The sequence below is a fragment of the Vanellus vanellus genome, assembly GCF_965231255.1.
Source record: "Vanellus vanellus genome assembly, chromosome: 2".
Taxonomy (NCBI): Eukaryota; Metazoa; Chordata; class Aves; order Charadriiformes; family Charadriidae; genus Vanellus; species Vanellus vanellus.
Window position 1 is genome coordinate 152,974,721 of NC_138906.1, and position 15,651 is coordinate 152,990,371.

General features: G+C 42.0%; 1 protein-coding gene across 3 annotated transcripts in view; it reads right to left on the reverse strand.

The window, feature by feature from the left end:
• CSMD3 (CUB and Sushi multiple domains 3) overlaps window positions 1-15,094 on the reverse strand; it is a gene marked incomplete at both ends in the record, with an annotated part of 716,885 nt that extends 701,791 nt beyond the window's left edge. For all 3 annotated transcript variants that reach the window (XM_082479076.1, XM_082479075.1, XM_082479074.1), the window contains one exon: window positions 14,917-15,094. In XM_082479076.1, coding sequence (XP_082335202.1) covers window positions 14,917-15,094 — 178 coding nt within the window. The remainder of the gene's footprint in view (window positions 1-14,916) is intronic.
• Between the last annotated feature and the right edge of the window lie 557 nt (window positions 15,095-15,651).

Sequence of the window (15,651 nt, forward strand, 5' to 3'; positions counted from 1 at the left end):
CAGGACTCTTTCTTGAAAAGATAGTAGTTTGGAAAGAAGGTATCGGAGGGGTATATTCCTGTTTTCTCTCAGGATATATTCTTTGAGCTTTGTCAGTCCTTGCTGTAGGAGCTTTGGAGAAACAGATTTCATCCTCACAGCAAACCACAAAGGCCAGAAATGCTAGAGGACATTGTGTTTCAAAGAAGGGCTACTGTGATGTGTGATAGTTGTTCTGCAGGGACAGCTGTGTGCCCTGGCTGGGGCACACAGATTGTGTGGAGATGGAGTAAGGCTGGTATGTCTGGGTCATCCATCCTAAGCAGCCTCTGCAGAGCAAATGCTGTCTTGTTTGTCAGGTGGTTATAGCCTGGACAAACGGAAAGATTTTAATGGGGAGAATGAAAAAGGCACTGAGAAAAATGTCTTCCAGAGAAACTTCAAGACTCTACTTTAGTTGGCAGGGCACTGAAATGTTAATTTCTGTATTTGTTGTTGGTTGAGATTTTTTTCCCATGTCAAGTCAATGACGAATTTCTTCTATGACAATTCCTCATTGCCATATTAAAAATGGTTGATTGGATCTGTTTACTCATTCCTTACCAGAAAGGTGACTCAAAAAGATTGAAAAATTGAGGTTAAGTTAAACTTTTAAGCATCACTGGCTGCTTTTTCAATTCCACAGAAAATGCTGCATATTTTTTCAAATAATTTTTTGTCACTGCTGCCTCCGTAAGTGGATGTCTGGAAGAAAATATAGCATTGCTACAGTTCAGCATTTCCAACATAAAGTTCCTTTTTTCCTCCTTTCAAGAATTTATATATTTAACTCCATTGTGAAAGATTAGACAGATAAAGAAGCTTTCAGCAGAATCACAATACAGGTAATTATGGGTCTGTCAGCATTTCCATTATGAACTCCATTTAGCATTAAGGGCTTAGCATTTTTCCATCATTTCAGAAAATGTCAAACTGAAAGTTGGCATGCAGATTAGCAGCCTGGATGCAAATTTGTTTACACAAAATATTTAAATCTGCTCAGCTGTTTTTGATTTAGAGATCAGCCAGAAACTTTAAACTCTCAGGGTTTCTCATGTGTTTCTGCCAACTTCTAGACCAAATCACAGTTAAAAAAATGTGATTGGTTAATAAACTCTTGACATCTAAAGTTTTGAAATTATTTACTTTAGGCTTTAAAATGGATTTTAGAATTTTGGCTCATCTTGTAACTCTAGTCTTTCTCCTGATATTTTTATAAATGAATGATGAGTTAGAATAGGATTTGAAAACTGTAATAATAATCTTCAAGTCTGAAACATTTTTTTAGGACTCGCTTAACTATCATCATAAGACAGTGAACAGAAATGGACCAAAGCCTGTAAGGTTTTTGAGAGTGTCAATTACTTAGCCCACTAGTTCTAATACCATTTTATGGTACTTGTCAAAAAGTATCATCTGATGCAGTTCAACGGTTACAGTTTTTCAGTTCCATCAGTTTAGTCCCATGCATGTTATGAACAGTTTTGTAGAGCTGTCATGTCCTAAATAAACTCCACTGAAAGGAAGTATTTTGCTTGTTATAACAATCTGCTCTGTTCTGCTAAATGTCAGTGACAAATTTTCCTTTCATTTCAGTGGGGACAAGCTTTAAAATAATCTACCGGTAAATATTTCAATAAGGTTATAATTGAATGGATGATCACTCTTGTTCAAAAATACACTTCTCACTTGAGAAGTAAGAAGCTTTGAATGGAAAGACTTACAGCCACCAAGCAACATGAAGTAGAAACACTGTTAGAAACATTGAGCCGTCAATAGAAATGAGACAGAAAAATAGTATTAAGCATAAAAAAAAAAAAGACACTGAGATTGTAATATACGGATATTCAAGTAGATAACGGGCATATTTAAAATACTGATAAGAGATGGGCAAACAGGAAAAATCAATAACAGCTGCTCAAAAAATGCACAGTCATTCAAGTGTGCCAGACGAAGAATAGGAACTTAGCCCTGAGCAGTCTGTGAATTAAACGCAAAAAAAAGTATGGTACAAAAGAGATGGTGCAAAAAACTTCATGCAAATGAAGCATGGAGGAAGCAGATGAGGAGAAAAGAATTGATCAACTAAATATATCCAAAGCTGTTTGGACAGAGGATGTTCACCTACAGGACAGTCTGTACTGGCTTAATAATGCAACAAAATATAACTTTTAAGAACAAAGAAAATGTACTTCAGAAAATATCTCAGGTAGCATTAATTAAGCTATTTCTTCAGAAATATCTGCAAATTCTTTAACGACGATTCAATGCAATGCTTATTGCATTGTGTACTGCATTTTTTAATAAATGATCCATTTTCCTTATAGTTACCTCAGGCTTACCCTAGATTCTATCAGGCAATTCATACCTTCTTAATAATTACAGAGGTTTTGCTAAGCAGATTTTCTCCTTAGCTGATATCTGTGGCACACTCTGACTCTTTAGATTAGACATTTGTGTTAACTCAGCTGTCAATGGATTTCAAAGATGTGACCAGTACAAGAGGCCCCAAAGGGAGCAATTTGGAACAGTACGTTTCACAAGTCAGATACATAGCAAACTCTCATGATTTCATTGAAATACTCAAAGTCAATCTTGGAACAAGTGAGTAACAGAATCCCTACAAATCTAGCCCTATGTGATTTTTTCTGTCTTTTCTATTTCTTTTTTTTTAATTAATCTACAATATTTTGTAGTATCTAGAGTCCTGACTAGTCTGTTCTGGTCATCCCAGAACAGTGATATCAGTCAAAGATACAACAGTAATACTGGATCCCTTACCACATCACATGGACAGTTTCATTTCATACACTGGAGCTTGAAAAACAGAGAAAATACATCTTGGATTTCCAAAATATACCAAGTATTGAAATGCTAACCATCTGATTCTATAGTATTTATTTGTATGCAAGTAAGGATAATCTAATAGATTTTGACCCTTTTTAATCACGTGTTTTGAAGTTTGTTTGTTTGGGGTGAAGGAGTATTATTTTTGTTACCAAAATTAATCATGGAGACAGGCACAATAGACAGAAGAATTAAAACAAATGTAACTGAAAATCCACTTGTCCAATCTTGTCTTCTTGCAGATGATTTAAAATCCAAAGAACATCCTGAAAAAGATAGTAAATCTAATCTATAACCATCAGCCCGGGAGGATATTTCATTTCCTAACAGATTACCCTTACGTGGTTATTACTTTGGACCACAAAAGGGACTTTACAAATGACATAGAAACTGAAGAGAACTTTCTATATTTTACTGCAGGCTTTATGTTTTTGGGGCTTCTCCAGTGGCACTTGTGGAGTGGGAAGAGAGTTTGGGAAGGGAGCCCAGAAGCGCAGAGGAGGCTGGATAAATTGGGAAAAATTACAGAAGCTAGCTGATGAGCTACAATTTGAGTGTAGTAAAAATATATACACAGAGCTTAGGAGAGTGGGTTTTTTTATGGGTATGTTAATTTAAAACTAGCTCAAATTAGTGTAGAAACTCATACAAATTTCAATGACCTGCAATTGTCATACTAGAGAGGTTTAGGAATTTTGGAAGCATATCATTAGGAAAGTTATGGAGGCAGGCACGCAGGAGTCATCAGTGCTGTTGAACTCATTCTATATTAAACATTGATTCTGTTGCTCATTGCTATTTCAGATAAACAGCTTTAAGAAGCATAAATTTGTCAGGACTTTTACAAAAATCACTATGTCTTATATGGTTGATTGGTGCACGTTTCTACTGCTGACAATGAAAATGCCAATAAAAGATGTCTCACCTGTTTGTCAGGGGAAACTTGTTATCCTTGCATGAGAAGACATGGGAGATTCTGTTGGCACTGTATCCTCTATGAAAAACAGAGATGCTATTGCTAGTCTAGTGTCTATGCTATTTTTCTTTCCATGGAGAGGGGCTGAAAATTAAACTTTTTCTAGAATGATGAAATACTTGGGTAGAAAATTTGGCCACTGAAGAAGTATAATAGCTGTCACATTCTTACAAGATGTCTATAATTGCTATAAGGAGAATATGGTTGCATTTAGGATATATGAAAGTTCATTAAATAGAATCTATAAAAACCTCTAAAGAAATATTTTCCCAAATGTCAGAGGTATTTTATTTTCCCAGGAAGGAGTTGCCAAGATTGAAATAAAGGGTAAAGAGGTGATATTACCAAAGTCTCAAACTAATAACTATGTGGATAGAGTGCAGGAAATGATTGGCCCCCTTCAAAAGAGCTTGCAGAAAGGAGCAGCTACCGAAAAGAAGAATTCTGAATGAAAGTGGTAGATATGCTGAACAGTAATGTGGAAAGGAGTAGGTAACCATATGCCCTTTTTTTTTAAGTTGAAGATCACACCAAGAAACTGAGGACTGAGCAGTCAGTTTCCCTCTCTCGGCTGTAAGAGGATATTTTTCAAGCCTATCAAATGTAAAATCTTGATTTTTTTTTTCTCAATTCCAAGACCATTTAGTGAAGGGTTTAACTGAAGAGGAAATCTTTGAGTGGTTTCATATGAAAGGATTTCATATTTAGTAAATAATGTGAATGCTGTAAAAATCTTAGGCATTTTAGTTATAGTCCTAAGAGGGAAGGGTTCTTGCCGTGAGTATTGCTAAAACATTCACTTGATAAGGTACAATTTGTATCATGTTACTTCAATTCATTAGACTGATGAAAATTCTCTAATCAGATAAGTACTTTTGTGAGCACTACATTGATGTAAAGATTTTGAGGAAAATGTCTTGCCCTTTCATTAGAATTATGAATTATATGTATTTCTCTTTTGGTCATTAAAACTGCCATGCCACACAAGAGGAGCTGCTAAATTCAGTAGCAGTAGTCATATGATTAAAGCATATGTATCCTTTAGCATAGATGTATTCAAGGGAAAACACACAAGATGAGCACAGTCACGATATGCGCACACACAGTTGCATGTGTGTGTTTGTGTTCCCACATGCATGTGGAGATGCGTGAAAAAAGCACCTTTTACCGCAGAACTGATTGACTTGACTATGTGAGGTGGCCAAAGACCTATTCTTTTCTCCCCTCCACCTTTGGTTAACCAGGTAGGTTTTCCAAAATTCAGGATTTAGACCCTTGTTTTCCAGTATATGTTAGTTCTTGTGATTTTGGCTCAGTATATTACATATTTTTGGACCCTGAGATGGTGGCAAATACAAAGACTGTGTTAGCAGAAGATAAATAAAATAAAATAAATGTGAAAGCTTCCCTATTTTTGTGCTTTGGTTTTGCTATCTAATTCAGCATTTTCAGCTGTAACTACATATCTGGAATATATGATAATCCAATAAAGGTAGAACCAAATTGAATTAATAATTAAATCTGAAAGCATTCTAAACTGAAATCTATTTTCTCAGTTCCTCTGTAACTATTTGTAGCCTTCCACAAATTCCAAAATGTTTTACTGGAGAGCAAATATTTAATAAGGAATCTTGAAACTAGGCTGTAAATTGGCTTTAATTCAGCATATGTTCTGACAAAAAGCATAAGTATTCTGTGGTTTTAAGGACTACAGCTGACATTGTGTTAGCATACTACCATTACATTGAATCTGGTGGACTGATCCCCAGAAGTGCTGATGTGATCATCAATAAAATGTAGAAAGACAGAGAATTTTCTGACAGTATCCAAATACATAATTTACTTTCCTTGAACAGAATTGTAAACAATTCACTTTTGAAATCTTTAGGTTTATTATGTAATGTGAGTTTTTCAAAGAGCACTTCTATTGAAAATTTCTAGTGTATTGTGAAATACATGGCTTCTGTTATAATTTATATTTCCAAGTCAAATAAAATATATTTACAGAAAACTAATTTAAAATTTGGTATGAAAAGAAGCGGAGGCAAATCTACTCTTAAAGGTCCTATTCTGGATTCTGCTGTTGATTTCAATGGGCTCACCAACAGGCAGTTTAGAAGCTCATTTTATATCCTGCTTTATAACTTTCATTCACCTTTGGATCAAAGCTGATCTACAGAACCAAAAATGCACCTTTTAGCATAGGCTTTTAAAAGATTAGTTTTAATTAGACTAAGCTTTGATTCCCAAGGAAAACTGCACAACAATCAAGAAAACTAACTATCGTAGAATGTGAAGTTGTCCCTCTGGACCAGGTTAAATAATGGAGGAAACGTTTCGTAATTCAAGTAGCTCCATCTCAACGCTATGTTGAAAGGAGAAGATCCATACTTGGCATTTATGTAGCTCATTTCAGTTAAGGACTCCAAACGACGCTTGCAGATATCCACTTGTTGAGCCTGAAAACAGTTCTATAAGAAGATAATGATCGCAGAGGGATCATTTTAACTGCCACTGAAATACAGGCATCTCTGAGATGTGATATGTCAGCCTCTTTAAATGATAATACCAGTATTAAAATAAAACAGAAAATAGCACAGAAATATTTTTTTTCTGTATCTGAAAGGTGATGAGAGGTTTTTGTTCTACTAAAAACAGTTTTATAGAAACTATATTTGGTAAAACTTTCCTAAATCAGTGGGAATAAATAATTGTCGCAGTTAACTCTTAATGTGCTAGAATCAGTTCTTATTAGTGATTTTAGTAACTGGTGTTTTTTATTTTCATCAAGCTTTCCTCCTAATATTTGCTAGCTAACACTATTTGCACTCTTTGTTTTGTTAGTGAAATCAGTTATGTATTATAGCAGAACTTCCTTCTGAGATTGGGAATACACAATAAATGAAGAGGTAATGAATTGCTAAGGAAGCACATACATTTCAAGTTGTTACCTGCACCTTTGTAAGCTAACGATGCAGTCTGTTGAATTTCTTCATAATGTAACCAAATATATGGATATAATTTTTATATGTGCATATTATAACTGTATATGTACACATATGTGTATATACAATTCCATGAGAATGAAATCAAACACAAGTTACAATGCATAAAGATATAAAGCTAATAATATATGTAGATATAGGAAACTGATGAAATAGATTTCAAGGTCAGAAGTAGTGATTCATCATCTGTGTAATCCACGTAATTAAATTACTCAGTCATTTCTGTCTCAAGCCTCCAGATTCCTTTAGTCCTATTGTAAAGATAATCTGTGTTATTTACAGGCCTCCGGAGGTGAGAATTCATCACCCCATGAATCCTCCTGTGGTTAAGTTACTTACTGTTATTCACCTTATTTCCATGATACAATATGAATATTATTCATGATGCTACGATGCATTTTGTATAATCCAAGGGAAAATAGGCAGCCGTGTCTCTGTCTGTGCTGGCTGCATCCCACCTTGCTCTTTGACAATGACATTCTATGACAGCGCCAGTCCTGGTGGAATCCCGTGTATGTCATTCCCCAATACTTCAAGGTGCACTCCCCCTGAGTAACACTGTTCCTAAATCTTATCCACCTAACATTTCAGACACTGGGAAAGAAATTATGAGTTTCCACTATTTCCTTCTTTGACATTTACAATGGTGTTCAGCACTTGCAATGCCAGGACTATGAAGCCATAGTAAACCTTACATTATCTGTAAGAACAAGGTGGTGAGACCATGAATGTAAATCTGCCCAGGAAAAGTAAACAACTAAATGTAAATATCTACAAAAACATGGTGTGTCTGTGTGTGTGAGTGCATGTTTATTTTAATAAGTCTTTTTCGTAGTCCGATATCCTCGTCCATTCCATTTCCCAAAAGAAAAGCCGGATGTTGGGAAGCAGATATTCAACATTTCCTAGTACTACTAGGCTTTTTATTTTTATGAGGCAGATGATGTCCTACACATTACATATCATGCACTCTTCTATTTAGGTCCATTAGGTACCTTGAATTTTTGATAAATGCAAAGATTCTTTTTGTAGAGAAATCGTACCATTTCATTGAAAAGGAAACGTTCTTCCATGAAGTTGTTTGAAGGATGCATGTTTAAAGCTCATACGAGTTTTGGAATTTTTCAATAAACCTTAGCATGAAAATTATTCAATCAAAGTGGTGAGGTAAGTTTTATAGCTTTGTAATAACTACTTTTGTCATATGCCTCTCTGATTTGTTACTTAAATATTGCTTCTTCAAATACCTCATATAGTAAAAGCTTCCTTAAAATTATAGGGGTCTAAGAAAAAAACACCTTAGACTAAGTTGTCTGTTTTCTGACTGTTCTTTCCCGGGAGATTGATTCGGAGTAACTTCATAAGATAGTTTCCCACAAAGGCTCTGTTGTATCATTATCATTTGAACCTTAACCATTGTGTCCAGAAATACAAGCCAAACGATACTCATCAGCAAGAAGTCGAGTCTGAAATGTTACAACCCCACTGAATTAGAATTGAAGTTTTCTATTAGTGGAGAAGGAAAAAAACATTTTTTTTTGCAACAGATCATGAAACCTTTCCTATTCCTACCTGTTCCAACTTATTAGATTCTACAGAATGAACATTTTACAAATAATTGTAATTTATTTTATGTTTTCCTTTGACTTATGCTGTCTCTCTGTCCCAGCATTATAATGATGGAGTCACTCAGCATTGCTTCACAGGTGCTAACCCGTTCCCCAGGCTCTTACTAGAGCAAGCTGGAATCAGAAATGCTCAATACTGCTGAAAATCAGATAGTGTCCGAGATACTTGTTTTTAAAAAGGAAGAATACAAGGTTACACTACTCTTCATAACCTTTTCTCTGAAAGAGTGTTACAGTCATGCAAACTGAGCCGTCCCCACAGGATATTTCAAAATCTTTTAAAATTTCTCTAAACAATTTAGTGTTTTGTTTTGTTTTGTTTTGTTTTTTCTCTTTTTATTAGATGCATGTGCATTCAATGGTTACACATCTCAAATTTCTGGGGTTGACCTATGCTGCACATCAACAGCACTGGGTATAATAAAGACAATTTTATTGCAAGCTTTCATACTATTCAGTGCTTTCAGCCAGATGCAGTGTGTAAAGGATGGAGGATGCATATGAATGCATATGAATGCATATGAATGCATATGAATGCATGGGAAGGGAAGGGAAGGGAAGGGAAGGGAAGGGAAGGGAAGGGAAGGGAAGGGAAGGGAAGGGAAGGGAAGGGAAGGGAAGGGAAGGGAAGGGAAGGGAAGGGAAGGGAAGGGAAGGGAAGGGAAGGGAAGGGAAGGGAAGGGAAGGGAAGGGAAGGGAAGGGAAGGGAAGGGAAGGGAAGGGAAGGGAAGGGAAGGGAAGGGAAGGGAAGGGAAGGGAAGGGAAGGGAAGGGAAGGGAAGGGAAGGGAAGGGAAGGGAAGGGAAGGGAAGGGAAGGGAAGGGAAGGGAAGGGAAGGGAAGGGAAGGGAAGGGAAGGGAAGGGAAGGGAAGGGAAGGGAAGGGAAGGGAAGGGAAGGGAAGGGAAGGGAAGGGAAGGGAAGGGAAGGGAAGGGAAGGGAAGGGAAGGGAAGGGAAGGGAAGGGAAGGGAAGGGAAGGGAAGGGAAGGGAAGGGAAGGGAAGGGAAGGGAAGGGAAGGGAAGGGAAGGGAAGGGAAGGGAAGGGAAGGGAAGGGAAGGGAAGGGAAGGGAAGGGAATAGACAAATGAGTGGAGCACAGGTCAGTTCATGCCTCTTAAAGCATAATGTCCCAAAAGCAGCTTCTAGCTCAGGAGACGCAAAACTGATGGCTGCTGAAATCCAGGGTGCTGTGCTAGTCACTCTGTACTTGCTGGGTTTCTCACATCTTTCCCCCAACTGCTGCTAATAATCACGGTTGGAGATAAAGGGCACTAAACTAGACGGGCAATTGATCCTACTTGACTCGTTCCTCAAAACCAAATAAAAAATCCCACAAACAAGCAAAAGCCCAGGTAGACTGTAAATTTCTGCTATGTTTATTGCACAGGGGTTTTGGAAAAGGATGAGTTGGAAAGCACATCCACGAAGGTCTTTAGGTCTCGTAGGCTGGTGCTTGCCAGTCGAAATGTTGATAACGGAGTTGAAGATACAACCAGTACCTCTTCAGCCTGTGTGCCTGCCCGGAGCCCCCAGCCCGCTCCGGGGAGGAACGGGCTCTTTGCGCTCAGGGAGTGAGGGGCTATTTCTGTATGATAAAAGACAAACAAACAAACAAACAAACCACCCTAATGCTGTCTCAGACTTGCAAACAAAAGACTTGCAAGTGTCACCGAGCTAAAGAAAGCAAAGCTAAACGAGGAAAGAGTATGTTAAGAAGGACAGCCTGGGGCTGCGGCCGCCTCGGGCGGCTGCCGAGGCCGGTGCCGGGGCGGCTGCCGGTGCCGGGCGCGGGTGAAGCCTGCCAGCGGGATGCCGCCGCTCCGGGACGGCTCCGCCTTTCTACTGCTGCCTCCCGCAATGAAATAGCGGAGACTGCGGGCGACGTTCCTCTGTGCCCTTTGCGGGTCCTTAGTGCCATCGGGCAGGGGAGGAAGAAGCGGTCCCTGTTGGAGATGCTGAGAGGGGTTGTGTATTTCTTCATCTCTACTCTACAGAAGAGGAGGAGGAGCCGTGCGCTGAGCGGAGGGCAGAGGGGAGCCTGGTTTTAGCCCCGAACTGAAGGGGAAGGGCAGGGGTGAGCGGGGTGTAACTTTGTCTGCAACCCCGCAGAACTGTCTAGCTTGAAAAACGTGGCTTAGGCGCTGTGCGCGGCCCAGAGGGAAGAAGCCCCGTGTGATCTGCGGGGGCCGGTGGGAAAGAGGCACCGCAGAGGAGCTGAGCGTGTGCGGGGGAGTTGAAAAGCAAAGACGCCACCGTCCCTTCGGTACTCAGTGTCTCCCTGCGCCCCTGCGTGCGCGCACACACACACGCATACACAACGCACGCACACACACACGCACAAAGATGCAGCAGAGGCAGCGAGCATCTGGAAATGAGGAAACCTGAACCTACTGTTGTTCCTTGCCCAACCGTTTCCACTTCAGGGACAGGGCGAGCATCTCGCTGTGGCCACACGTCCCCCACGGAGGAAAGCCATCGGCCAGTAACCCCATAAGTGACTGGGGAAGGAAGCGGAGGGGAGGGGCTGGGGGAGACTGAAGGGAGAGGGGCTGAGGTGGGAATGGGGGAGAAGGGAGGCTGCAGAAGTGGCTGAAAGAAGCAGGGCACGCTTTGTCCCTGCTACATATTCCTACATGCCAGGTACCCATCACTGAAAATGGAAATCCTTTCCATTTTCTCATCACTTCTTCTGCCAATGAGCCGTTTAAAATCTCTCTGCTTCATCTCCCTTTTATTTTGAAAGCTGCCCTTGTTCTGCTTGTCACAACTGCAACAGGGGAACAGAGGAACAACAGCAGAGGCAAAGCTTCATTTTAGCCTGGCAGACAAAAGAGCAGACTTCGGTGCTCTCTGCTCTCTGTCTTGGAGCGACAGCTAAACAGAAGAGATGGAGGAGTCTCGTGGTCTCTGGTCATTTCACCTGATTTCCTCTGTGGTTTGCTTCCACAAACAGATTGCAAGCGTTTTCTAATTTTATTTTTTTTTTTTTTGGTGGGGGGATGTGACCTAAGGGGTTGCAGGTATTGGTGATTTCTCTCCTAAATCCCGGGAAGCAAAGCTCACTGATGCGGCTTGTTTCTCTTTTTTTTTTTTTTTGCATGTAAAGGGAGTTGAAAGGTGGAGGTTTCCACTAGCTGCTTCTTCAAGCTTGGTTTGTATCTCCCATGCCTAAATAGTGTTTCTCATTTCTGCCTTGGCAGGGTGAGGGAGAAAGGGAAGAGTTTGTCCTAAGTGTCTTGCCCATCTAAAAGGAAGAAGGGAAGAACACAGCATCCATCATCCCCAGTAGCTGGCCAGGAATGACCCTGTTTGGCATTTTCTAAGGGTTGGGTTGAGAGTTTTTTTTTGTCAGTTTTTGTTTGTTTGTTTTAATGCCTTCTATGCTTTCTCTCACTTTTCAATATCTTTTTACTCCATGTCTACCCAAGGAGGATTTTGTTGGAGATTGATCCATGGCATAATGAGATATTGTGTGAGCAGTTAACAATTTTAATTGAAGAAGGTACAATTCCTCTTTACTTCAGCTTTTCTCAGTTCTGACAATTTCCTTCTATTTTCTCCCTCTTTCTTCTCCCTTTTCTAATCCCTGCCAATATTGTTGCAAGGTTCCAAAGAGTCATGAATTTGTAGGTAAATGTGAAAGATTTTTTTTTCTATATGGATATATACGAGTGCATAATCAGATATGAAAATGGCTCTGCAAGCACCCTGGGATAGTCTGACACCTGTAACAGTGGAATGGCTGTGGAACAAGACTGGAGAAATGTCGACAGGACAATGACAAAAGCAGGAAGGGCCTGAGAGGCAGATATATCAAGGAAAGCTGTGGAAGTGGTCTGGATGACAGGAACCTCAGCAACAGTTTGGGCGTCATGATGTGGTGCTGGACTATTTAGTAGGCATGATTAAGCAAAGACCGCTATGAGCTAGGGCTTGTGGAGGTAGGGTGTGGTGAAAGGGCCTTGCCAGGCAATGGTAGAGCAGATGCAGGATCCGGTGAGTCACCTTGCTCCAAACATCTGGAATGTTTTAAATGGGCAGCTATTCATTCATTGTTTGCCTCTGCCCGGGGTTCTGGGAGCAGAAGCATGCACTGACACAATGGGAACATAAATCAAGGTAGAACGTATTCATTCACGGTAGTGGGGACAGAACTAAATATAAATGCCCAGAATAGATGCAGTGCTGCAGTGAGTCTAAGCCAGCTCTATGGAGGTTGGCTGCCTAAAGGAGCCTGCATCCAGGACGTAAAATCTGACCTACTGGATTCACAGTTTCTGGGAGGATCCCTTAGTCTGAGGGAAATCTATGGAAACTGCTGGGGTCAGCACCTGGGAAACTCAGGCCCTGACAATAGAGAGGAAACAGCTTCACAACATCTCTCTGGGACTGTACGTGGGCAGGAAAAGAAAAGGGAAAAGGCCAGCTTTGCACAGCCTCCCCCCTCCCCCCCCTCCTCTTTTTTGGGCTTCTTTTGAGTGCATCATCCCAGCTTTTGCCCTCAGTATCCAGTGTTCTCTCACACACACACACATCGCCCCGAGGGCGAGCGAAGCTGCTCCTCAACAGGTGCTGTGGAAACTTGCACGGCTCCCGCGGCCATCGCGACGCGGGGAGAACCGCCAGAGCCTTTAATTTTGTAGGATGCTGCCGCCCCGCGACTCCTGCTCACAAAGCAGCTGCTTCGACAGCGGCTCCGGAGCCACCCCGTTAGCTCCAGCGCCTCCGTACCGCGCCCGCGGAGCGCCGCGGAGCGGCACGGCACGGCGCGCCTCGCAGGCAGCCAGCCCATGACTTGCAAAGGATCGCACCCGGCACAGAGAACGCGTTAACGACAGGGGGCTTAACCAAGGCAAAGAAATGCCCTCAAAGCCCCGGGTTGGACTTGACCGCAGACCTTCTCCAGAACGGGGCAAAGCGCAGGGAGCAGCTCGCTTCAATAGACGCAGTCAGGGAGAAGCTGCCTGTAATTAAAATGTTCATCAACAGCACAGGCAAGCCCCTTCCCCTCGGATCCCCCGTGTCAGGATAACATGGGAGGAGGTAAAAACCCTCGACAACCCCTCCGTGAAACACGAATTCTCTTTTCCTCGGCGATGCAAATGGGGAGACAAGCAGCTGCAAAGCTCTACAATAAACTGTTTCATCCAAGGCAGAGCCAGCTCGGGAAGGCACGCCTTTGAATGCCCCCCCAACACACCTCCTTCCCACCCGCGCAGGCAACCTCTGTAGGCGATAACCAAGTCTAAAAACTCGGAGAGGATCGATAAGGTCTACTAAATATTCTGGGAGTGTATGAGTGTGGCGGGGAGGAAGGATGAGGATGAGGAGGGGGATAAAAGGGTGATTAATCAGGTATTAATCACTGGCCACAAACAAGGGGAGATTATTTCGGGAGGCAGCCAACTGTGGGGACTTGCAGAATAGATCCTTTTACTGAAGGCACGCGTGATGGGATCAGCACTTCACCGTTTAGCGATGCCTGTGTAATTTTGAAGGTACACATTATTCAAGCCACATATTTCTTCTTTTCTCTGTGTATAGCATTTCCCTTAACTGTCTGCAAGCACAGACTTAGCGGAGATATTTGTGCCGCTAACTAGAGGTTTCCTTTTTGCTCTCCTTTCATGAACACAGAAGCAGGAAGAAAGCAAAATAGTCCCTGCTTCGGGGGAAAAAAAAAAAAAAAAAAGAAAAAAAAAAGAAAAGAAAAAAAAAACAAAAAACAAAACCGCAGCCCAACCCTCCCCGCATACGCCAGGGGAAAGGGACCAAAGGAGGGAAGAGAAAAGGTGTCGATCTTTGCACCCAGCGGCAGCCCATGCCTTCAAGGCTGAATTGCTAACGTACCTTTCCGGCAGCCGGGGAGCCCCGCATGCATACAAACAGCTGAGCGTGAAGCGCATTTCGGGCTGCGAGACGGCTACGCACACGCTGAGCTCCTCCGTAACTTTCCCCACGCAACGGGTTAAACTAATAAGTGCATCGATATAGGCATTCCCGCAAAGAGCCCGTTGCTCGACCGAAAACCAGAAATGTAGGTAATCCCTCCACACACTACCATCATCATCACCTTAAAAAAAGTCACCCGGTGGGATTTGCTTGAATACTCACTAGTTAGAGGCTATATGAACCAACTCACGTCTCCCTTTGAGCATACTGCAAGAATATTTATTGAGCCCCAGCTCAGTCACTGCATTGAACGCCAAGCCTGGCAAGCAAATACATTTCCTATCTCCGAAGAGAGCTCTGAATCAACTCCTCCTTTCCTCCCCGCTTTAGCGATCGTTTATATCTTTCCTTTGCAAAGTACCCAGTGTAAAAATATGAAATAAAGAGACAAACATATTTTGAAATACACCTTGGTATAAGGCGAGAGCTTGCAACGCCCTGACCGAAAGCAAACGGACCCCTAAAAAATATACCCCTCGAATACTACCCTACCTTTCACACACGAAACCATCAATAAAAAGACGAGGTTCCAAAATGTAAATCCACTTTTAATCTCCATTTTCTTCACCAGGATGAAGTCCAGCCGGCCACATTTAGTACATCCCCTTTCCCAAAAGTCTGCTAATTTCGATTCCTTTGCACGGATTTCCCCTCTGCAGATCCCTTTCATATTATTCTTGAGAGCTCCTAATTCCTATTCCTTGGCCAGGCGCAGCGGAGTTGTTGCTGTTGGTGGTGCGCGGTCACAGCTCGGAGTGAATGGTGTTTCTGGGATACCACAGCAACCTTGACGAGGACTCAACCATCTCTCCAACGGGGGCACAAAGTCTCAGCTACTCTCGATCGCGTCTTTTCCTTTCCCCCATCCCCCCGCTACCCCAACTCCCTGCACAACCGAAACCCACCACAATCCTGGATCGTTACAGCATTCACCAGGAGCCACGGAAGAGCATCTTAAAGCTCAGACGCTCTCTCCAATAAACTCCAACCAGTATTTGCAATTGAGATTCTCCCCCCGCCCCCCTGTTCCTCCAAGAGGATCAATTCTGCCTAGGAAAACGGCTCGAGAAATAATACAGTGGAGAGGTCTCCACAGCCTCCCGGAGGAGCCTCCGGCAGCTAATACGGCAGGGCTCATCCATCCTGCCGCCGCTCGCAAAAACAATCAGTGCCTCGTTATTAAGAATTCACGTGCGGTGCTCGGGAGCTGCCATCGTCACCGCCGGC